Here is a 26331-nt window from a genome sequence, read left to right as displayed (position 1 = left end):
GGAGAAGGTGAGTGAGCGATAGATATACCAGATGTGACAGTATTTATTCAAGTAAGTTCAATGTAAGAGCAAGCTTTGGAGCTGACCCTTGAAGGGTGTTAAGTATTTTGATAAGTGGAGACATGGGTGAAGGCATTCTAATTAGAAAGAAATACCTGAGTAAAAGTGTTGAAGTGAGAAACTACTTGGGTTCAGATAAGGCAATGAATTCAACTTAAAAGAAGCACAGGATTCAGACACATAAGATAATGCTTTAAAAGTAGGCTGATGACCTACTGTGGAAGATCTTGAGTTCCATTCCACAGAGCTTTTACTTGGGAAGTAATGTAGAGCCTTTGAAGACTTTTGAGAAGGGAAGAGGTGTGGCTAGAACTATGTTTTAAGAAGCCAAATCCAAGGGTAGTGAGCAGAAATATAGTGCAGAGCATGGACTTGAGGCAAGACTTCCCTGAGTTCAAAGCCTGGTTCCATTACATATTAGCTGTGGGACTAAGCTACTTAACTATTCTGTGCCTCAGCTTCTGCGTCTGTAAAATGAGGATCCATAATGGTAGTAACTGCAAAAGGTCACTGTGAGCACTAAATGAGGAAAACGTATGTAGAGTGCTTAGCACAGTACAAATGATCAATAAATGGGAGCTTGTATTTTTGAGAGAATAATTTAAAAGCTGGTCAACATGTCTGACAAGAGACAAAAACAAGCATCTGGATTTGCATGGTGACAAGAAAGGAAGAGATATTAAAAACTAAATAACAACAACAAAAAAAACCCCAGAAAAATCAACAGGCTTCTAGACATTAGATATCAGCTAAAATAGGACAGTGATCCCTCAGAGATGGAATAAGATGAGTCCTATGACTGTTCAGCTTACCAACTAGACAAGAGTTTCCAGGCCCCCACCCCCAACATGGGACCCCTGCATGGGACCCAGGGGGAGCTCAGCCACCTCCCTAAGCTGAGAGAACTGCGAGTCCAAGGAGGCCAAGGCAGCTAGAGTTCACTGGCAGAAGAGCAAAAGGAGACAGCTCCAGAGAGCTGCAGAGGGCCCCTGAAGTCTTCAGCTGAGTAACAACTAGCACGTGGATGTCAGGAAACTACCTGAGGCCAGGGAAAGAACCCCCAGAAAGAACCAGGAGAAACAATCTCCAAACCTCACACTAGGCAGAGTTTGTGTTCCCACCAGCCAGGATGGAAAACCTGTATTTGCCAAGGCATTGGGGTAAAGTATTCAGAAGATGACTGCTTCAGCTGACTGGGGAAAATTAGTTCTGGACTAACCACTGGGATGGTCCCATCTCATAAAGCTTAAAATCAAGTCTCGAAAGGATCACACTGTTTCAGATTCACTAAACAGCAACTCAGAATAAAGCTCAAGAATACTTACAGGAGTGAGCCTATGCCATATGACTGGCATCCAGTAAAAAATTATAAGGTATTAAAAAATACAACCCCAAATGGGGAGAAAAAGCAATCAGACAAAACTGACCCCCAAATGACACTTATCATAGAATTAATAGGCAACACCATTAATTCAGTTATCATAACTATATTCCACATATGCAAGAAGGTAGAAGAAAGATGGAGCATGTTAAGTAGAGACATGGAAGATGTAAAAAAGACCCATGTAAACTTCCAGGGATAAAAAGTACAACGTCTGAAATGAAAAATATATGGAACAAAATTAATAACAGATTAGACAATGCAGATGAAAGGACAAAAACCTGAACATTTATCAACAGAAACTATTCAAAAATGAAACGTTAGAGAGAAAAAAAAGCCTAGAATAAACAAACAACAGAGTATCATTTTGCTGTGGGACAACTTCAAGTGACCTAATATAAATGCAATTTAAGTTTCCAAAGGTGGGGGGGTGGATACTTGAAGAAATAATGGCTAAAATTTCTCCAAATTTAATGAAAACTAAAAATCCACAAATTTCTATCTCAACAAATCCTAAGTACAGGAATCATGAGAATTACATAAAAGCTCACCATAATCAAATTGCATAAGACTAGTGATTAAAAAAAATCTTAAAAGCAGTCAGACATATATACACTACCAAATGTAAAATAGATAGCTAGTGGGAAGCAGCTGCAAAGCACAGGGAGATCAGCTTGGTGCTTTGTGACCGCCTAGAGGGGTGGGATGGGGGGGAGGCAGACGCAAGAGGGAGGAGATATGGGGATATATGTATATGTATAGCTGATTCACTTTGTTATAAAGCAGAAACTAACACACCATTGTAAAGCAATTATACTCCAATAAAGATGTTAAAAAAAAGAGAAAAGCAGTCAGAAAAGACGTCAGTTCTAATGTACAGAGGAATAAAGATTTTAAATGACAGTAAGAATGAATGCAAGCCAGAAAACAGTGAAACAAAATCTTTAAACTACTGAAAGAAAAGGACGATTAACCTAGAATTCTATATCTGGCAAAAATGTCTTCCAAAATTTAAAGTCAAATATACACTTTTCAAGACATGCTGAAAGTATTCATTGCCAGGATACTCATGCACTATAAGAAACGTAAAAGATGGGAGTCCTTTAGACAGAAGGAAAATGATACCAGACAGAAATCTGGATCGACACAAGAGAATAAAGAGCACTGAAAAAAATGTGAGTAAATATAAATATTTTCTTACATTTAAAATGCCTTTAAAAGACAACTGTCTAAAGCAAAAACAGTAACAATGTATTCTGGAGTTTATAACATGAGTAAGTAAAATGTATGATAACCAAGGTGAGGATAAGGGAAATGAAAGTAAACCATTGTAAAGTTCTCACACTATAGGTAAAGTGGCACAATATTACTTGAAGGTAGGGCTTCTCTGGTGGCACAGTGGTTAAGAATCCGCCTGCCAATGCAGGGGACACGGGTTTGAGCCCTGGTCCGGGAAGATCCCACATGCTGCGGAGCTACTAAGCCTGTGCACCACAACTACTGAGCCCACGCGCCACAACTACTGAAGCCCATGTGCCTAGAGCCCGTGCTCCGCAACAAGAGAAACCACCGTTATGAGAAGCCCGCGCACGGCAATGAAGAGTAGCCCTGCTCACCGCAACCAGAGAAAGCCCATGAGCAGCAACGAAGACCCAACACAGCCAAAGATATATACATAAAAAATAAATTAAAATTACTTGAAGGTAGACTATGATAAATTAAAGATGTATACTATAAACTCTAAAGCAGCTGCTTAAAAAAAGGACATACAGACAGAATAAATGGAAAACAAAGAGCAAACTGATACACTTAAATCCAATCATATCAATAATCACATGAGATGTAAATGATCCAAATATCTCAATTAAAAAACAGAGATTATCAGACTGGATTAAAATACAAGACCCAACTATATGCTGCCTACAACAAATCCATCCCAAATATAAAGATACAACAGGTTAGAAGTAAAAGGCTATATCATGCTAACACTAGTCAAAGTAAAGCTGGAGTAGCTATATTAATATCAGACAATGTTGATTTCAGAGCAAAGAATATTGCCATGGATAAAGAAGATCACTTCATAATGATAAAGAGGCCAATTTATCAAGAGGACATAACAATCCTAAATAACGTAACAGATCTTCAAAAAATATGAAGTAAAAAAATGATAGAACTTCAAGAAAAAATAGACAAATACACAATTGTTCCTGCAGATTTCAACACCCTTCTTTCTTGTTGATAGGACAAGTAGATAAAAAATCAGTAAAGATACAGAAATTTGGAACAACACTAACAGCCAACTTAATCCAATTGACATTTATCCTACATCCTATACAACAGACTACACATTCTTTTCATGTGCACAGAGAAGACTTACCAAGATAAGCCATATTCTGTGCCAAAAAATAAACATCAATCAACTTAAAATAATTCCAGTTATACAAAGTATGTTCCCTGACCACAATGGATTTAAATTAGAAATCAGTAACGGAAAGATATCTGGGAAAATCCCCAAATATTTGGAAACTAAATAACACTCCTAAGATTTAATTAAAAACTCTGCCTGTTTTAAAGAAACCATACATTTCTTTCTCTTAGAATATGACTATTATATAAGCAAAAATGGTTTTTGCCTTCACTGCCAAGCTCAGGGCTAAACAAAAAGTTTAAACACAATAATCATATCTACTCAAATCATTCATTCATTCAACTCAGTTTGAGAATCTAGTATGTGATTTTATAGAATCGAGGGATACAATACAATACAGTCCCTGCTCTGTAGCTCAGTTTTATGGTCAGGTCTAGTGAATAGTATATTTGTAAAGCCCTACTGTTTTCATTTATTGAAAGTCTCTACTTTAACAGCTCTTTTTAAAATATGTCCTTTCTTTAAAATTGCGTTTAATCCTTTCCAGAAACAACTGTTAGCCACACCCAACTAAAGAATCATGCAGAAGAATTTTAATATCAGCCTAGGTTAAACATAATTCAAAATGTATGAAATTATGAAAAATTATAATGCACTTGCAAGGCCAAATATTAAGTTTTTGGTGGTGATTTATAGCAGTGCTCCCCTCTCCTGGAATAAGTAAACTAAAGTTGACTGTCTTTAAATACACCACTGACAACAATCTAAAAGTTTTGACATCGGAGGAACAAACAGGTAACTAGATAAAAGGAAAATAGTGTTGGAGTTGGTGGAGGTGTCCTCTGAATGAAGAGGGAGCTCAGAAGGTACAGAAAGAACAACCCAATGACGAGCTGGTACCACAGAGCTGTACTCAGTGAACTCAGGGGAAGACTGAGGTGGAACCTGGCCTCTACAGTACCTACCCTGGAAACTGTCTGGACTCCAGGGTCCTCCTCTTTAAAATGTGGGCCATGACAGATGATCTCTAAGGTCTCTTTCAGTTCTACAATGCTGTGAACCTAGTTTGGCTGGAATATCAAAGAAAATATCCCAAGAAGGAGCTCTGTGGTAGTGCCTCACCAAAAGCTATTTGAGTTGTTAAAACTAGACTTCAAAATACATGTAACACATTCTAGGTGCTGTATTAAGTGTGGTATGGAAGACCTGAGTCTCAGTTTTGGTTTAACTTTACTAAAAGGTACAACCAGTTACAATTTAAGTGTTCTGATTCTTAGTTTCCTAGATAAGATAGAAAGATACAGAAATACATACTATGCAAGTATTGGGGAAAGAGACTGAATTCTCACTATGGTTAGCTAAGAAGGAACCTTGGAGGAGATGGACCTTGAAAGGATAGATGGAAATCAAAGGAATGGGCAATGGTAATAACTTATATAAAGGCTACAGGGTATAGCAGAAGACGTGTGCTTTGGAGGCAGATGGATTTTGTTTTAAATCTTGGCCTTGGCTCTTCCATCTGTGTGACCTTGAACAATTCAGTTTTCTGAGTCTCAGTGTGCTCAAATCTAAAATTACAGGCTTACTTTACAGTTTTAAGGATTAAAGATAATAGCAATATAGAGTCCAGCACAATATCTGGCATATAGTAGTCATTCAAAAAATAAAAGCTTTCCTTATTAAGGGCCCAGAGACAGAAGATAATGGGCATAACAGAAAGCAACATGCAGGTAAAGCAGAGGATGTGGTTGTAAAGGTAGGCAGGGGCCTATCTGTAGAGCGCCTAACCAATTTGCGGGGGAGTAAGGAACAAAGCAGGCCTGACCAGTTTGTTAGCTAAGAGCCCAGTTTGGAAGTGGAGTTCTATGGAGTTAATTTGAGGCATTAAAGGTTTCAGTCAGAGGTGCAATTCAAGAGACTCCATTAGGGAAATCTGAGATAAAATGATGGGAAAATCAAGCACCAGCAGCCAATGCCAGAGATTAAACCCAAAGTAGCACGGGCAGGACTGGGATCTTGAAGTACAGCAGGGATGGGGTGTGACCATGAACGCAATGGAAACAAGTAAGGAGCATCTAAGGTAGCTGCCTAGAAGATCCCTGAGTTACGTGCAGCTTCACTCTATTCGGGGTGTGGTGTTAGGGTATCTCAGGATGCCATAAAGATGTAAAGAAGCGAGGCAGACATCATAGGCTTTATGTTGTACACTATTGGGGCTGGGGGAAGAGGGGTGCTAAGAGGGGTGTCAGATCGGGGATTCAACTTCTCAACTCCAGTGGCAGAGTGAAAGGTACAGTGAGGAAATTATTATAAAAGTCCAGGTAGGAGGTATGTGGGCCCGATACAAGGCCAAAGCAATGAGAATAGAAGGAAAGTGACACATGGACCCATTTCAGGGGAAATTTCTGACAGGATGTGGTGACTTACAGGATGTGGTAGATGAAGGAAAGAAAGGAGTGAATAACTACTAAGTTTTTGAACTATAAGATGAGGAAGACAGTGATGTCACTGAGCTGGGAACACAGAAAGAAGTGTAGGTGACGATGATGAGAAGAATCACAACTCGAGGAGCTTACAACTGAGCATTCGGAGGCACTTAAAAAGATGTGAATGTCACAACAGGGCCAGAGCTTCCATCACCCACCACTCACCACCCAAACCTTAAAGCACTTCATTTCTTCTTTGACAATACCTGTGACTCAAGCTAAGGGGGCTTGGGGGCGGGGAGAGCATAAAAAATTTCATGAAGTTCATAAAACTTATCCAGCACTTACCTTTACAGCTAATATTTTCCCACTTGGAACATGATATGCTCTACGGAAAGATAAAAAAATAATAAAATCACTTGGGATCACTAAACAACCTACCAAGTGGTTAAGGACATAATGTATATCTGAACACATCCTCAGCAAGGGGATATATGATACTTTCAAAGAACACTAATAACAGTAGTAATTTACATTTTCTATTGAGCTTAATGGTTTACACAGTGATTCACTATGTAGTACCTTAAAATAACCCTCTGAGGTAATGTTGGTATAATTATACACTTTTTAGAGCCCAGAACTCTGAAGCATAGAGAAGTTAAGCAGTTTACCCAATGGCACGAGTCAGTAAGAGGCAGAACTAGACATTAAACCCAAGTCTTCTGGCTCCAGATCCCTTACAACATACTGTCACTGTGTGTGTGTGTGTGTGTGTGTGTGTGTGTGTGTGTTTCTTCTACAGCTCTCTGCTAAGCATGGTACAGAGTCACATAAAATGGGAGGTTTCCCTTTTATCTCAGTTATATATACAGATAAACTACATCCCTACATTTCATCAAAATAATCTCAAAACACATGGCTTAAGATATAAATTCATGTACAAAGTCACAGAGTTACAAGGCTCAAGTATGAGGTTCATCTTTTCCTAAAGCTGGCATCTCTCAATATTTTTTTGAAAAGCTACAGAACAGAGGCAACCTCAAATGATCAGATACAGTGAAATAATTACAATTTAAATCACACAATATGAATACATTCATTTATGAAAAAGAGTAAGAGAATGTTTGCAGAAATAAAATACCATTACATCTCATCAAGACCTTTTGTATTGAAATGAAATGTATATGCATGCACTGCAAGGAATGCACATTCTGACCAACTATCCAAAAACAATTTGCTTTATATAAAAATTTCAAAACAAACCAAATAACATAAACAAGCACTGTTATTACAAGTCCATATAGGTATAAAGAAACAAATTAGTTTGGAAGAACTAAAATCTTGCTCCAGGGAAGATTTTACATATTAGCCAAGATCCAATTGATCTTCCCCTCACCCAGTTAGTGTTAAGATGTAAGTGGGGTAAGGAAGATGTGAGGGAATGGAATTTAGCTTCTCAGGAATTCCCCATCCTTACATGCCAAGTTGCTAAATAAATTTACCAGGCTCCCAATTTTTACTGGGTAATGACCTAGTAGTAAACCTTGTTCATTTCTTTTATTTTTTAATTGAGATATAATTGACATGTAATATTATATTAGTTTCAGGTGTACAACATAATGATTCAATATTTGAATATATTGTGAAATGATCACCACAGCAAGTCTAGTTAACACCCATCACCACACAGTTACAAAAATTGCTTATTTCATAAAACAAAAACAAAACATATATTCCACTATTATCAAAATGAAAACATCATTTTCTGTTGTTTTGGCATAAATATTCATGTGGTTGCTCTGAAAATTTTTAACACCTTTATTGAGGTATAATTATATATGGTAAAATTCACTTGTTTTAAGTGTACAATTCAAGATTTTTAGAAAATTTACAGAGTTGTGCAATCACTGACAAGTGTTTTTAAAGTGACTGACTTAAAGAAAATGTTCAGTTATTAGAAACCTACAAGTATTTGTAACTTTTCACATATAAAATGTTATAAAATCAGGCATGACTAAGAAAAAACAAATATATCAACATTAATGTATATATCCATACATAGGACTATTATAAAAATTCATTCTGCTTCTCCTACTTGAGTGGACAAAGGTCAAGCCAATTATGGAAGGTAAACTTAGCCTTTATTTTATCAATTAATTGTAGAGAAATTCACTTATATCTCATTTAAAGGAAAGGCAAGCTTATAAAAATCGGCAATTGTTCACTTTACCAAAGAGTACTTTAATCTGTATAAGTGTCTAAAGACTTTCTCTAAACACCAACCTCCCTAGTATATATAAATACTATTAAATTATAAAGTTTAAATTATTAAAAAATTTTTGTACTTTGTATAAAGTGATACACATTTTTAAAGTGGAACTCTTATATTATACTGGTTTTACAACAAATTACCAGTTACTTTACTACCTATGATAACATCAAACTTTTAAAATGTGAAACTACATGTCATGATTTGATTCATGATATATCTGAACTCATGTAATAAATTAATATATAAAAACTTACATTGTATTTTTTCTCAGTGCATGACAGAGAACTTTGTTGGACTAAGCCAATTTGAAGTATGACTTGAAGGAATTTAGTAACTTTATTCCAGGTAATATAATATGTAACATTTAATAATAACATATTATTTTTCCTCTTGAATTATCATGGTCTCTTCCAATTTCAACATTTTAAAATACTACATATTAGAATCACTAACTGAAGGCTGAAATGTAAAGATAAATAGTTGAATGCATACACAAGGATTCAAAAGTTGTAAAAAGAACAGTGATGTTACATTGGACAATGAGCAACACCTGGACATTTTAGACCAACAGGAGTGATAGGGAAATGATTAGCAAATAATCTAGTATATATACTACACTGGACAGTTTGGCAACTTAATTAGCTTGTCAAGAAAGCCGATCTCTTTTCCAAAAGAAGGGTCTCCTATTTCCACGTGAATTAAAAGCGGAGGCTTGATGATTTAATTATGATGCATGTTAATTCATCCGTGGAAGTTTGGGTTCGATTTCGAGCAATAAAGATGCTGTGTGGCCTGGTTTACAGTGCAATGAGAGTACCAATTTAACACTTAATCATCAATGAGAAGTGGATGACAAAAGCTGTGCCAGGTCTGAGTCCAGTGTGTCCCTTAACTTTGCAAATGGCATTCAACCCAGAGAAAAGGAATTTGTTTATTTTCAGTGGATACTGCATCTCAATTGCCTTGACCTCAATTGTCTTGATCTTTCTCAACACTGTAAAGTGATTAATGAAGTTTGAATGGAGGCTCTGGTTACACCAAAAGACAACTATACACCTCTGCATTGTTTTAATTAACCGCTAACACTTCAAATTAGTTTGTTGCCACAGTAATTACCTGTTCCAATGAGTGCATGGAGGGAGTATTTTTATAAATTATTTTTAGTGCTGAGCCCTTGAGCGTTCCATTTTGTTTGTGACCAGCACAGAGCTTCTGGGAATAGTCCCAGCCCTTAAAATTGATCACACAATATATATACACTTTAGGACTGTAAAAGCTAAGTAGCCTGGTATAAACTTTTTGAGTTTTTAAAATAACAAGGAGACCAGCAAAAGAGAACATCTATACTTTCCACACTTTCTTACTTTCTTTTTCTACTTGGAACCATAGGTTCTATGTGACTGGACAAAAAAGTTGGTACCAACCTTTAATTTTGGTAGAGTACAAATTCAGATAATATATTGAGCAAATAGGTAATATAAAGAACTGTCTTATCTAATCCCTTCCTTTTGCAGTAGAAACATCTAAAATCCAGGTTAAAAAACTTGTCCAAGCCTACACAGCTAGTCAATGGCAAAGACAAGACTGGAACTGAGGCAGAACATATATATTCTAGGACCTGAAAAAGTATGTGGTAATGTTTAAGTGTTCTTAACTGCATTCTAGAACAGAGGAACTCATAATTCAAAACTTACAAAGGTGCTGACCTATTTCAATCAGACTAAGACCATCACATTGAATCTTTCCAAGCAAGGAATCTTCTGCAAGCACTGCCAATCTACCAGGGGAGGCAGAAGAGTGAGGGCTGTAATCTCTAAGTCACTGCCTGGGTTCTGATGCTAGCTCTGACACTTCTTCATGTGAACCTGGCCTGTTATTAAACCTCACCTTGTCTCAAGTGCCTCAAGTCTGAAAAGGGGAAATCAGTCCCTACGTTATAAACTTGTGAGGTTCAGTGAGATAAGGAAAGCATGTAAGACAGGGCCTGGCACTTAGTAAGCGGGCATTACATATTAGCTAGAAAGTTTTCAGGGTAGCTGGGTTTTTAAAAACCCACTCAAACAGGCTGAAAGGCAAGAGTTATCTCTGTGCTTTAAGACTCAGGCTATGTGCTCTACAAACGAAGGCTAATAAAGCTTTAACAATGAAGACTGGCAAAAAGCTGCAATATGGCACTTACTGTTAAGAAAAGCAAGTAGTGTTACATCATGGTGAACCAACTTTGAAAACAAAGAATTAGTCATCTGAAATGCTATGGCTATACCATAATTCAAATTCTAAAATTTCTTACCATGCTTATCTCTTGACCACTAGTAACTTAATTACACTCAGGTGTGATAAGTGCCGCATTCCAGGTATTCATCTTAGCAGAAACAACATTGGACAGTACTGTTGCTAAATGAGAAGCCTAATTTTTTATTCTCCTTGGATTAATAGGAAAATATAAGCTACCTTAAAACATCCACACAACTTCCTTTAATATACACCCTCATAGACTATAACATTTTGAGGCCTCTCCTAGTCTTCAGACTTTAGTATCTCTGTTATAACCCCCAGCACACTGCAGAAAAATTGTTTCTATGTCTGTCTTCCATACTGGGCAGGGACACTACCATGTCTTAATCACCTGTGCATTCTTTATGCTTTGCACAAGTCCTGGCCCATGATATAGGTACTCCAAACTTAATAGATGTTTGACAAATGATTATTACTTCTGGATGAAACAAGTTTATGTAACTGTTGAATAAAGCAGAAATGTATTTAATTAATGCGTTTAATTAATTAATTGAATGCATGTAGACATTCTACATGCATTTAATTGATTAATTCCATAATCTTATGAGTAGGAGCAGGAGTTATTCTTCCCTAGCTTTACTGTGATATAATTGACATACAACATGAGTATAAGTTATTATCATCCCCATTTTATGGGTAGATTTCTAAGCGCTGAATCAAAAGTCCTTACAAGGATTTCAGGATCTGGCCCTTGATTACCTCACTAATTTCTGCTTCTGCCAATCTCCCTTATCCACAGTACTCACTCTGCTCCACCAAACATCTTTCTGCCTCAGGCCCTTTGCACCTACACTCAGCCTGGACCACTCTTCCTCCAATATCCACTTGGCTTGCTCTATCACTTCCTTCAGGTTCAGCGTTACTTCTTTGACTATCTTACATAAAACAGCCCATTTTCTCTTTCTTTATTTTTATAGAATTCATCAACACCCTACACAATTTATTTATTGTTTGTCTCATACCACCAGAAAGCAAGCACTGTGAAAACAGGGACATTTTTTGTTGTTCACTACTGTACCTCCAGTGCCTAACATTGTGCTGGGCACATTTTATAAATATTTGTTGAATGAATGAATGAATTTCCTGAACTGCTATAGGTCTTTTTATTTTTTTATGACAGTTTTGTTTTTCTACGAAATTGTCCATTTTCTGTTTTCAAATTTATTGTCATAAAGTTATTCATTATATCCTCTTATTTTTAAAGTCTCTGCCTAGAATTATGTCCCCTTTTTATTTTTATTTATTTATTTATTTATTTATTTTGGTACGTGGGCTTCTCACTGTTGTGGCCTCTCCCGTTGCGGAGCACAGGCTCCGGACGCGCAGGCTCAGTGGCCATGGCTCACGGGACCAGCCGCTCCGCGGCATGTGGGATCCTCCCTGACCGGGGCATGAACCCGTGTCCCCTGCATCGGCAGGTGGACTCTCAACCACTGCGCCACCAGGGAAGCCCATATGTCCCCTTTTTAAATTCTAATTTTATTATTTGTGTCTTCTCTCTGTTATACTTGAGCAATTTTTCCAAAAATCCCACTGTTGGTTTTCTTGAATTATTAATATTTCTTGAATTTTAATTTCATTAATTGTTTTCTTTAGTATTCCTTTTCTTCCACTTTCTTTGGGTTTAACCCCTTCCCTCTAAAAAAATTATTGATTTAGATGTTAAACCTATTTATATCCAATTTTTTTCTGACATATATACAAAAAACTATCCTTTAAGTAAGACTTGGACTGCAGCTCATGAGTTTTCATATATGATATTTCTTTACTGTTCAGTTGTAAACATTTTTATCCCATTATGATGTGTTAACATGACCAATAAATTATTCAGATGTGTGCATTTTAATTTCCAAATGAATGAGAGGGTTAACATTATTATTAATTTCTAAACTAATTGTATAGTCAGAAAAAGTGACCTGTAGGTTACAAATTTAATTGAGACTTGCTTTGTGCCCTAGTACATAATCAGTTCTTAAATAAGTTTTCTGTACCTGAAAATAATGCATATCCTCAACATGACTGATAAAGAGTGCTCTATGATCATGTGATCAATTTGTTCACTATGATGCTAAAATCTTCTATATCTTTAGTTAATTTTGGTCAGATTGATCTGTTGATTACTGAGACACATTCTACCACTATAACTGTGGATTTATCAAATTTTCTTTGTAATTCTGTCAAGTTTTTTGCTTTACATATTTTAAGGTTATATTATTAGTTATATACAAGCTTAGGACTATTATGTATTCACAGTCTTTTTCTTCTATCATCATATAGTAGTCCTTCCTATCTTTATCCCTAAAAAAGCCCCAGAAAACAAAAAAACACAAAACTTTCTGCCTTAAAGTCTGCTTTGTCTTATGTTAATATAACCACAATAGCTTTCTACTGATTAGTTTTTGCCTGGTATCTTTTCCCCAACTTTTCCTTTCAACCTTTCTCTGTCTTTAAGTTTTAGGAATACATTCTAAAATAGTCAAAAATAGTAGGTAGCTGTATTTTTTAAAGTTTCATTTGACCAATCTACTAACTGGCAATATCAGTTGACATATTTAATATAGTTATTATACAGATTTATTTCTACCACCTTATTCATTTATTTTACACCTCTCTCCTTCTACTATATTGGATTATCCCCCCTTTATTCCCTCTCTGTTTTGAAGTTATACATTCCATTCATTATCTTTCAGTTGTTACCCAAACGTTTTAAAATCATATCTGACTTAACAAAATATAAAGTTAATTGCTATCCCTATTCTTCTCTCAAACAATATAAAAATCTTAGAATGCTATAATTCCAATCAGCTCTTCTCATCTTGTATTATTTTGTCCAGTCTTTTTGTTTGACTTCATTTTGAAGTCCCTAATCACTACAACTGTTGTTTTGTAGTCACATTTATCTAAATAGTCACCATTCTTTCTTTCATTTTATTCCTTTCTGGATTCAATTGGATTCAGTTTCTTTCTACCTAAAGCATTTCCCTCAGTTATAAACTAACTCTCCCTCCTTCCCTATCAAACTATCTTTTTCTCTCTCCCTCTGTCTACACATATAGACACACATATATATTCTTTCATATTAATTTCTGAAGATGTATTTATTTTGCCTTCACTCTTGAATGATAGTTTAACTGAGACAATCATTTCCTTTTCATTTTTTGAGGATACCATTGTCTTTCAGCTTTCATTACCATTGTTGTAAGTCTGCTGTCCTCAATTTGCTGGCCAATAAATGCCACTGAAGGTTCTTGGACAGAAAAGTGATATGATCAAAATCCTTATTCTGGCTGCATATTACCACAATACTACTAGAAATGAGGAGAAACCAGAGAGAGCAAGGGGCACTTAGAAAGCTGTTAGAGTAGTCTACATAAGAGGTGGTGATATGAACCTACGTAGTATTCACAGATATGGAAAAGGGGAAATAGATACAAAAGATTCTGGCCAGAGATAATTTAGGAAACATTTAGGAAGCTGAATCTAAAATTTCAAGCTAAGATCATAGGAGAATTACAGTGTTTATTAACAGAAATAGAAGAATCTTACCTAGTTAGCCTTCGACTACATAATCCTGCATTTTTAAGCTCCATGAGGGCAGAGATCACACCCACTTCATTCAACAATGTGTATAAAGCATCTAGAACAATACTTAGCACACAGTAGATACTCAAATATTTAGGAGTTAATAAATAAATGGGGCAGTCAGGAGAGAGAAAGAAAAAAGGAAACAAGAGGAACTAACAATTCCTGAGAGTCCACAGAATTATTCTAATCTCTGTATGATGTATGTAACATAAGCCACATTTCACAGATAATAATAGAAACAGACTCAGGGATATTAAGGTAATAAGAATTCATGAATGGCAGATACAAGATTCAAATCTGGGTCTATTTCACTTCAACACTTGCGTTCTTTCCAGTACAGAGAGGGTATACACAAGGAAACGTTTGAAATAAGTTTACTTCAGAATATTGTGAATGTTGAAGGTGAAATTCAGAAAAAGAACGCATTAAAATTCCACCTACCATATTCCCTACCCTGTAGTTTATGTGGCTGAATTTATCCATTGGCATCAACTACTCTGATGCTTTATATGTCACATGTTGCTGTTATTATTATTTTTCTTTAAAACTGTTATGTAACGTCACTAGTGTGTGCTTTAACTATACTGTAAACTCTAATTACCAAACTATATTGCAAATTCTTAATATAGGGTCTGTGTCTTATCCTATTTTATAGTAAGTTTCAAGGTCAGAGTCAAGGTTCATTCTCTTCATTGCTGTGTCCCCAACTTCTACCATGGTATATGACATACTCTCCTCTTAGTTTATGTGTTTAATAAATAATGCATGTCTCCAACTGCCAAGCACTATGGGGGATATTGCAGCTGGAGTAGAGAACAAACCAGACAAGGTTCCTGCTTTCCTGAAGCTTACTTTCTGATGAGGGAAGAATGACAATAATCAAATAAATATAAAATGTCAGATAGTAGAAGTGCAACAAAAAAGACTAAAGGTAGGGATATAGAGTGATCAAGATTAGGGGCATTTTTTTTTAACACTATGAGTGGGAGGAGTTAGGGAATGCCCCTCTCATTAGGTTATATTTGAGCAGTAAAGTAGCATAACGTTTAGATAGCTGGAAAAAGAGGACTTTGGGCAGAGGAAATGTTAAACTCAAAGGCTCTAAGGTGCAAGTGTGTGTTTGACATGTGCGTGGAAGTGGAATAAGCAAGAGGGCTAGTTGTGGGAGACAAGGTCAGAAAGGTAATGGAAAGACAGGCTGTGTAATACCATTTAGGCCATGGTGAGAACTCTGGCTATCATTCTGAATGATACAAAAAGCCATAGGGTCAGGGGGAGAGCTTATATTTTAGAAAGATCATCTTGGCTATCGGGTGGAGAGAACTCCTTGTAGGAAAGCAAGGACAGAAACTAGGAGACTAGTTGGGAGGCTACTGCAATAATCCTAGCAAGAGATAACAGAGGCTTAGAATATAGTTGTAAGTCAGAGGTGGCCAGCTTGTTGAAATAGTTTTGAGGAAAAGCCAACAAGGTTTGTGGGTCAATACGATGGATGGTCTGAGAGAAAAAGAAGGAAGAAGAATGACTGGAAAGTTTTTGTCATGAGCAACTTGTAGAACAGAGTTTCCATTTACAGATTAGAAAAACTGTAGAAGGAACAGGTTTCAGAGGAAACCAAGAGTTCAGGTTTGGGTAACTGTGAAATGCCTAAAAGACATTCAACTGGTAATCAGATATGAGTCGGAAGTTCAGGACAGAGGACAGGACTGGAGATATACATTTGGGCTTCATCAGCATATAGATGATATACAAAGCCATGGAACTACAAAATCTCACTTAGGAATTAAATTAAATAGAGAAGAGGTCTGAGGACTGAATGCGAACCACTCCAAATCCAGAAGTCAGGAAGATGAGAAGAAACGAGTAAAGGAGACGAGAAGGTACAGAAAGTAAGCCAGCAACAGAATCCAGAGAACAGTGCCCCTGAGGCCCTGAATGTTGGTGTTACATCTCTCATACTGCCAAGTGCAGTACCTTGCCCAAAAGAACATGTGACTGATTTCAAAAGCAATATCTGGGGACAAATGCAATTAATCTTATTATTTTCTATTTGAAATTTTAAAGATGGGTCTAGTACAATACACACAAGGCTAGAGGTGTCCCTACCTTCATCTAAACCCTAATGAGAAGTTATTAAAAGATACATCAGTCCAAAAAATAAACTGAATTCCTATAAGAATCTTTAAAAGTGAGTAAGGAAAAGAAAAATTTGAAAACAAAATGTTCAAAAGTCCTACATTCTCACACAGGACATAAGGGAGAAGCAACCTGTGTTCACATTCTAACATCTGGATCCCCACACAAATTTATGTCATGCATAAGATCAACTGCATCTGTATTTTACAATGTTTACTGAAATTATTTATGCTTAGAATCTCAAATTCTAGGAGAACCTAAAAAATACGAATCGGCCCAGCTGACTCCTGTTCACAAAATAAATAACCTAGAGCTGATCATATATTTTCTGATAAAGTTTGTACAATCTCACATAATTAAAGTAGGCATCTAATTTCTACCATGCTATTCTGCATATTAACTTCTGAATACATTCTAATCAAATTATTTTCAATTATGAGGAGAAAGAATTTATAATAGGGAATATCTATGCTTCTCTAGTGATTGTGATAATTTAAGAACGGGGGAATGACCTATGACCCCACTGTAAATATTTCACACTTCAGTGTAACTGATAATATGATATGCGATAAATGTCAATTTGTTAGTAAAATGGTCACCAAAATAAGAAGGGAAATACGACCCCCCACACACACTTTTTTGCCTCTTGGAGCAAGGATCTCAAGAGTAATTGTATGTATGATGACTTTTAATCATGACGGCAAAACAAGAACACTGAAATAACAGCATTGCCATTGCCCCGTGAAGGGGGCAGGGCAATTCTTTCATACACCATGTGGAATAAATGCCACTGACTTAAGTTCCACTTCTCACATAGCATACTTTATAAAAGGCTAGTGAAAAGAGGGACACAATTACTCTGTGAATTATTTATAGAGCACTATCAATTGTTGGAAATTCTCCAAATGGACAGGAAACCTAACAAAACAATCCAGTCACTAAAATGGAGAAAGCAATAGTTAAGATTTGGCTTAAGAAATATGTATATACACAAATAAAACAAAAATCTTTTGTTATTTTGTGAGATTTTTAAAAAACCCTGGATGTTGTCTTTTAATGCAATGACATGCTTTCAGTAACCGAATGTAAACTAGCTATGGTTTTGAAAATGAAAATTTTGTTTTATTGCTTGATCTTTTTAGAGATTTGTTCTCTTGGTAGGTTCCTCTGGGGGAGGATTTTACCAATATGTCACATACTAAAATAGCCATCCACAGAAAAAAATTCAAATAGTTTGAGGGAAATCAACACTGAGAGTTGTTGCCTTCCATGATAGATAAACGCATTAGCTGTTAAAATAGGAAATCCAAAGTAAACAGCAGTTATAAAAAGCTTTTATATAAACTGTACTAGTTCAAATAGCAGTCTATGCCAACCTTCCTTCTGTCTAAAAACCCATTACAGATGCTGACTACTGACTGTAAAATAATTGATGGTTAAGCAACAGGGCTCCCTAGACTGTTTAAGTATCAAATCAAACATGTCATTAGGTCACAGATATTAACAATTCTTTCAAGATGCTGATCATACATAGGGCTCACAAATCAACCTGATGTATAATATGGGGAACTTGGCAGGGTTAGAAAGAGTTTTCTAATCAGAGAAAAGCTACCATAACTCTACATCTTATGATTTCTTCCTCTTTCTGTTTACTCTGGTTATATGCTTTTTACTCTCACACCTGCCTCAAAGTTAACATGGTCATCACTGCCTCCATTTTTTTTTTTTTTTTTTTTTTTTTTGCGGTACGCGGGCCTCTCACTGTTGTGTGTGGCCTCTCCCGCTGCAGAGCACAGGCTCTGGACGCGCAGGCTCAGCGGCCATGGCTCACGGGCCCAGCCGCTCCGTGGCATGTGGGATCCTCCCAGACCGGGGCACGAATCTATGTCCCCTGTATCGGCAGGCGGACTCTCAACCACTGCACCACCAGGGAAGCCCCACTGCCTCCATATTTCTTCCATAAGTTGATACGGCCTGATTCAAGCCTTTAACATCAACTAGAGTAATGTCTTTTAATATATGGCCTAAGTATCTTTGAGATCAAGGAAGCTACAGTCATAGTGATCTCTTGATCAAAGCTTCTGAAAGAATGTAATGGGCAAAACAGAGAGGCAAGAGAAAGCCTAACGAATAAAATGAAAAAAATGAGGCAATACATGTGGGGGAAAAACAGGAGTATTGTGAGGATCAACTAGCTAGGAAACTTCTCTCCTGAAATGGCTCGATTATCATCTCTGCTCACAGTTTCTTGGTGGAAAGCTAACAATAAATCACTTTCCAAAATCAGATACAAAAACGGCTATTTCAGAAAACCCCCTTCTACTAGTAATTAACATTTGATTATGCTTTGTGGTTTATAAAAAGTTTTTTATATAAGGAAGCTATTTAATTTGCACAAAAATTTTTAAGGTAGATATTGTTATTATCCCCACTTTACAGATAAGGAAACCAAGGCTTGGTGAGGTTAACAACTGCTTCAAGATTCTTATCTCCTAAGCTCTGGAGTAGGATGTGGATTCAAGTCCTCTGAAGCCAAATCCAATGCATGTCCCAACAACCCTGTGTTATCATAAACTGATTGTTTCTAGATCCTCTAATTCCAGCTGTCTGCAAGGTTCTCTGGATATGGTCAGTGTTGGTTTTTAAAAAGCAATAGGGAAAATCGATTGAATGACTCACTTTTCAGAGTTGCATTAACTTTTTCAGGCCACTGGGGTACAATTTACTAAATTACCTCTCCTAGAACACTAAATAGTACCCTAGTGGGTCAAACAGTAAATGCACCTCTGAAAAGTGAGCCATTTATCCCATTCTTCCCTGTAGTACCAGATGTAATATGTCCCCTATGACAGAAATATTAACCCATTTCCATTAAAAACTCAAGAAATTGTCCCACACTAGAAAAAATGAGTATGGGGAAGTGTCCCTGGGAGAGGAAAACAAAACAAACAAACAAAACTCTCTTCTATAATCCTGCCCACAGTACTGGTGAAAAGTCATCATGTACTTATATGAAAATATTGGGTTTTCATTCACTGGAAATTGATTTTAATCAAGACCTTAAAACAGGATCAAAAAATATAAATTCAAAAGCTGATGGTTTTCAGCAGGGAGATGCACAGGACATCATGATGGCTATACTGCAGTATTTAAAAAATAAAGCTCGAGCATTCATCTTGCTTATGTAATAAGATATATATCACAAACAGCTGTTCTTTCACACATCTCACTATACTAGAGGTTATCCCTTTGATGGAAAAAAGTTATCTTGGCTAGCAAGTAAGCACATTATTACTTTTAACCTCTATAAAGAGCAAAAGCCTTTGAATACATTTCTGAGTTGCCACAGGAATAGCTATTCAGTGATTTAACAGTTGCCAGATACCTTAATAAAGCCAAACTTTAAGTTTTCAGCACTGTTAGTCCCTTACTCTTCTGGAAGATGATTATGCAACGAAAATAAGACAACTTTAATTTAAGAATCATCCAGCTTCTAATTAAACTGCCATAGGCAGCTGGTTGGATAAGTTTTAATCAGTTTCAATCACCTATTGATTGGTATACTGAAGCCTAAAAAATTAAAAGTAAAAGATGATTGGGGAATTGTCCCATCTCTGAACAACAGTAGAGGCCTCTGTAAATAACTCCTCTTTTAACCATCAGCTAAATGAACACTTCAATACTGCAGTACAAAGTCTTCTGCAAAATTACTTTAACTAACAAGCAGAAATTTATCAGCTTCAGCCAAAATCAATGCTGAAATCAATTTGAACACTGGTTGTGTCTAAAGGGGCTCATTGGCAATTTAGGGAAATTACACCATGTAAATGCCTGTGCTTTAATTGAACAGTTTCATCAACTAGGCTGTGATTGCTGTCCATTCATTTATTTACTTTCACTGCAGATACCATTCTGCAAAGGAATGGCTTTTGTCAGGCTGGAGAGAGGCACTTTATCTTCATTTTGTGCACTTTTGTGCATAACAGACTTCATGAAACTGGCGTATCATGACTAGGGTCAAAACAAACCAGGAGGAACTTTTTCCTTTAACATAAAAACTGAACAACACTCAAACTACCATCATACCTTCCACCATCCAGGGACAGTCATCTTTAAACTCAGTAATAAGGAAAAATCTGTGCCTCTATGTTTTGGACAACAGAAGAAAGTATTTGGATTCTAAAATCAATTCCACCATGGTATTCTTTTTGAGATATCTGTAGTGACTTCCAAAAATATATAAACTGTATTAGAACATTCTCTCCAAAAATTAAGCAACATTTTGTTTTACAACGTCCTTTGAGATTAGTCAAGAGGAGGTGCTATTCTCCAATCCATTCAGGAGAGTAAGGCTTAAAGATGTCATATATTTTCAAAGTAAGATTAATGGGAGGAGAAAGGGAGAGGGGTCTGTGTGGGAGGAAAAAAACCAGACTTGTTTACAAAGACCAGCAGCTGAAAATATCTACAAGATTCCAATGATGATTTAAATACACAGACAAAAGCACTCACAAAATCATGGGCAATGAAAAAACCCAAAGGTGTAATTTCTGGAGAATCATATGCTGAAGTCACTGAAGTCTGGAGATAGGCATTAATGTTTTTAACAATGAATTAATCAGTTAATTCAAAGATTACAAATTCCAGGGAAGGAGAGAAGAAAGACAGCTGTTTGTTCATACGGGTCATCTGTAAGATACATGTGCCTGATGCAAAAAGTAAAAATACAAAATGCAACTGTAGTATATTTGCTAGAAAATGCCATCAGAAATTCTTAGACTTGCACATAGTTTGCTTACCTTAGCTCCTCACAGAATCGAAATGTAATTATTTACTAGTAAGGGCACTGGGAAAGGACCAAGAAATACGAAAGCATGAGTATCAGTGGTGGTTCTATCCCTTGTCTTGTTTTGACTCCTCAGGGAAATCCCTTAATTTTGGTGTTTCAGCTTCATCATAGGTCAAATGAGGATGGTGATACCTACTCTACCCAGCTATATTCCAACACTGCTGGGGATAACCTTTGGCATGCTATGGTAGCCCAGGCTGGAAACACAAACACAGCCATATGATTCTGGGCAACCCTTGCATCTTGGGTGTATGAAGGAAGGGTCTTAAAACATTTTGCTAGGCTTCCAGGGAAGCAGGGAAACTTCTCATTTGCCTCTTCAGTCAGTTACCCCACTATACTCTGCAACACTCAATAAGAATTACCTTTAAAAAAAAGTTAAAAGGAAGAAGAAACAAATGGTGTCCAGAAACTTAACTGAGTACACGTGTGTGTGGTAAAAATTCACTCTGTAAGTTTATCCCATGTACCATTTTCTCTACCACTATAAAGTTTCATTGGCTATATTTTTTGCTGCTGAGACAATGTAAAAATATATTTTATTAATAGTTTTTAGATAACTTTTCAGAAAACTTAATTATGGTTTTATCAGAGCTTTATGTTTACTAAGTATATTGTTACATTTTGCTATTATAGTTAGCAGTCATAACAGAATCAGTATGCTTGAGAACGTTATACAATACATATTTTCCAAATACACTAAGCTTGTTAAAATGCTATATTGATTGTGCCCTAAAGCAAGTTCTAATTTTGTCTGAACATTTTTCATTTCATTATTTGAATTCACAAAACAAAAACCATGAACTCCGCTTTGAGCAATAATACTGTACATTCCTTTTCTTTCTTTCTTTTATAATACTGACTAGGAAAAGTATGGAAATTTTAGGGTCAAGAGGATAACGTAATACAAAGTCACACTTAAAAATCAAAGTAATGTTTAAAAAAACTAGATGCCTAATACCCACAGCCCAAGTCGCTATTGCTATTTCCCCCTCTAATTTAGTAACCTGCTCCTCCAATTCAGTTTTATTTCACAAATCAGAACCTAAACTTATTTCACTCCAGTAAGGCAGCAATTTAACAGGAACATGGTCTCTTATATCAAGGTAACCAACGACAGAGCAATGAAAAAAATTTGTGGCAGAAAGTTATACACAGTAAATGCCTTTTGGACTTTCCAGTGAATTATTTTCCAAAAAAAAGCAATTTAAGTAAATACCCTAGATGCTATGGTATACAAATATTTGCTTGTGTTATATGCCAACCAAGAGCCTATAATTTTCTAACACATCAGATACTGTAAAATAGCTAAAAAAAAATTAATGTGTCTTATAAATCAAGAAATGCACCACCTCCACTAGCACAACCATACAATTAATCTAGGGATTCAATTATTAAATTCAAAGCTTTTGATAAGTAAAGACCCAAAGGATAGACCAAATAACAAGTTATATTGCAATAATTCTGTCAGCCAAGTAATGGTTGCTTTAACATCTACTAAAAAGCCTCTAAAATTAACAACTAGAGGTGGTGCATCACTGACTTTCAGGATTATATATTAATTTATATCTCACATCCAAAAATAATTTGGGTTAAAAATTAGGAAACTTAAGAGTGTGAATGGCAAACAGAAAACCCTGGCTTGAGAAGTAGGCCCAAGTACTGACCTAGGTGTCAGAACAAATTAAAGGTGTACAACTCAATGTTTTGATACTGAGTTCTAGTCTTTTTTTTTATTATTTTATTTTATTTTTATTTATTTATTTTTGGTTGCATTGGGTCTTTGTTGCTGTGTGCAGGCTTTCTCTAGTTATGGCGAGCGGGGGGCTACTCTTCACTGCGATGCACGGGCTTCTCACTGCAGTGGCCTCTCCCGTTGAGGAGCACGGGCTCTAGGTGAGTGGGCTTCAGTAGTTGTGGCACACTGGCTTAGCTGCTCTGTGGTATGTGGGATCCTCCTGGACCAGGGATCAAACCCATGTCGCCTGCACAGGCAGGCAGATTCTATTTTTTTTTTTTAACAAATTTATTTACTTACTTAATTTATTTTTGGCTGTGTTGGGTCTTCGTTGCCGCACACAGGCTTTCTGTAGTTGTGGCAAGCAGGGGCTACTCTTCGTTGCAGTGCACGGGCTTCTCATTGTGATGGCTTCTCTCATTGTGAAGCATGGGCTCTAGGCGCACGGGCTTCAGTAGTTGCGGCATGCAAGCTCAGTAGTTGTGGCTCACGGGCTCTAGAGCACAGGCTCAGTAGTTGTGGCGCACGGGCTTAGTTGCTCTGCAGCATGTGGGATCTTCCCAGACCAGGGATTGAACCAGTGTCCCCTGCATCAGCAGGCAGATTCTTATCCACTGAGCCACCAGGAAAGCCCCCACAGGCAGATTCTTAACCATTGCACCACCAGGGAAGTCTCCTGAGTTCTAGTCTTGATTTGACCGTGGGCATGCCACTTAACCCTTCCAAGCTTTATTTTTTTTTTTTTTGGCCGTGCTGCACGTCTTGCAGGATCTTAGTTCCCTGTCCAGGGACTGAACCCGGGGCCCTGGGCAGTGAAAGCGTGGAGTCCTAACCATGGACCGCCAGGGAATCCCCCAAGCTTTATTTTTCTCACTGGTAAAAAGAGGGTAAGCATACCGACCATGCCTTCTTGGCAGGGATTTAGCAAGGTCTCAAAAATCCCACATGATCAGGCCCCTGCCCATCTCTCCACCCTCCCCTGAGCTTGCTCCAACCACACTCCTAGACACAACACCTTCACACCCATCTCAGGGCATTTGCCAGAGCAGTTCCTTCTGCCTGGAAGGTTCTCCTCCCAGATTCTCCCATGACTGGCTCCTTCCTGTCCTTCAGGTCTCAGCTCAAATATCCCCTCCTCAGACAAGCCTTGCTGAACACCTATTTTAAATTCTACACAGCACTTGCAAGGTCTGTTATCATCTTACTTCAGTATTCATTTTCTCAATTACTGTCTGTCTGCCACCCTAACATGAGCTCCAGGAGTACCGGGAACTTGTCGGTCTTGTTCACTACTGGATGGCCTTGGCACAGAGTGACTCTTGGTGAGTATCTGTTCAATGAATATACAATAAGACAAAATTTAAAAGAACAAAACCAAGTGATACCTGACATTAAGATTTTTATGGTAGCTGAATGCTGAATTTCATTCTGGAACTTTAGACTCGGGAGTAACCTTTGCACTTATTTCATGTCCAGTCTAAGTGGGAATTGTTTTCTCAGCGATTCTGAACACTAAGCCATATCGTTCTGCTTAAGGTAGAAGCCAGAGCCACCCAGCAATGTACAACACTTTGTGTCCGTCCTTAGGTTGTGAAGACTCTGACTCTGCAGGTTAATTCCTAAAACACTAAGCACCTCCAGTAGGTATGGGGCGGTGCTGGGCCCTGAGAGGATACCCACTCAGATGACCTCTAGGCAGGACAGTCCAGTGGGAAGAACAGCAGGAAGAGTACATGGTTCACTCTAACCAAAGGCAGACTGTCTCAGAGACATTCAAGACAAGCAGGGACTTCCCTGGTGGCGCGGTGGTTAAGAATCCACCTGCCAATGCAGGGGACATGGGTTCGAGCCCTGGTCCGGGAAGATCCCACATGCCGCGGAGCAACTAAACCTGTGTGCCACAACTACTGAGCCAGTGCTCTAGAGCCCTTGAGCCACAACTACTGAAGCCCATGCGCCTAGATCCCGTGCTCGGCAACAAGAGAAGCCACCGCAGTGAGAAGCCTGTGCACCGCAATGAAGAGCAGCCCCCGTCCGCTGCAACTAGAGAAAGCCCGCGCACAGCAACGAAGACCCAATGCAGCCAAAAATAGATTTTAAAAAAAGACGAGCAATTTGAGGTGGGCCTTCAGAAGAACACAAAGCAAACCTGTTCCTCTGTCTACACAAATGCCCTTCAGACTTTTTTATGTCAACTGTCATGGGACCCCTTAATTTTCTCTTCTTCAGATAAAAGTCAGCCAATTCCTCTGACCACTTCTCAACTCAAATAACAGTTCCTCCATGAGGTCCTTCCTGTTATCTCCTGAGGAAGGAGCTAAAAGTCATCACTCCTCCCTTGGCCCTCCAGGGGCTGTGTGCCACACAGACAGACACACAGCCTAGACTGTGAGGCCCCGTACTTACCTGTGGACAGAGCTTCTCCCTCTACCTGGACACAGCTCCAGTGAGAGCCTGGCTGTCCCCAACAGCTGACACAGTGCCCTCCACACAGCTCATGCTCAGAACATGCCCCACTAATGAATGAAGGAGGATTAGACAGGCAAATTGCCCAGATCCCTTGTTATTCTCTCCATGCTCCTCTGAGTGGTCTCTGAACTGTCCACATCTCTCTGTAAACTCAGTACCCAGAACTAGAGACAAAAATCCAAAAGTGGCACCCTGCAAGATGAAGTCAAACCCAAATGACATACCCTCCTAATGCAGCCAAGAGAACAGATTTTAGTGGAAACTAGATCTCTTCCACCCTATAAAAATAGAAGTGTGCTAATGCTTATCTGTTCACAAAGACTTCTGCTGGGGACTTAAATTTCTTTATAAAGAAAGCACTTTTATTAAAATAAAATATTTGCTGCTTCAAAACTATTTTTCCCTGAAAGGAGAAAGGGTTGAAATACTTAGATTCAGCAAATTCTTACTTGAAATATTACCATAATGTATTGATTTTTACCAGGCTCAATTGACTGAAAAGTTGTTTGTGTAGCAATATTGGCCAAACCAATATACTAGAACAATTTTGTTACCCACAGTAATCAAGTGCGTTTCTGAAGTATAATTATACTGTCATAAAAATAAAGCCAAGATACCCTTTTCCAAGCAATAAAACAATAGGGGCTATAAAACAGGAAGAAGAAAAGGCTAAATAAATGAGATTTTTAAAAATGAAATTTAGTGTCTTTCAAAAACACTGCTGCCTCCTCTTCCTTCCCTTAAGCCAAGGT

The 26331-nt window shown here is 37.5% G+C and overlaps 1 protein-coding gene across 2 annotated transcripts in view; it reads right to left on the bottom strand.

Moving 5' to 3' along the window:
- MAP2K5 (mitogen-activated protein kinase kinase 5) overlaps nt 1-26331 on the bottom strand; it is a 259237-nt gene that overhangs the window by 166824 nt on the left and 66082 nt on the right. For both annotated transcript variants that reach the window (XM_081228777.1, XM_081228778.1), the window contains exon 9: nt 6584-6623. In XM_081228777.1, the coding sequence (XP_081084903.1) occupies nt 6584-6623 (40 nt within the window). The remainder of the gene's footprint in view (nt 1-6583; nt 6624-26331) is intronic.

The sequence above is a fragment of the Mesoplodon bidens genome, assembly GCF_964165515.1.
Source record: "Mesoplodon bidens genome assembly, chromosome: 3".
NCBI classification, from domain to species: domain Eukaryota; kingdom Metazoa; phylum Chordata; class Mammalia; order Artiodactyla; family Ziphiidae; genus Mesoplodon; species Mesoplodon bidens.
The sequence above is the reverse complement of the archived record's forward strand: the minus strand, read 5'-3'. Positions and strand labels throughout refer to the sequence as shown.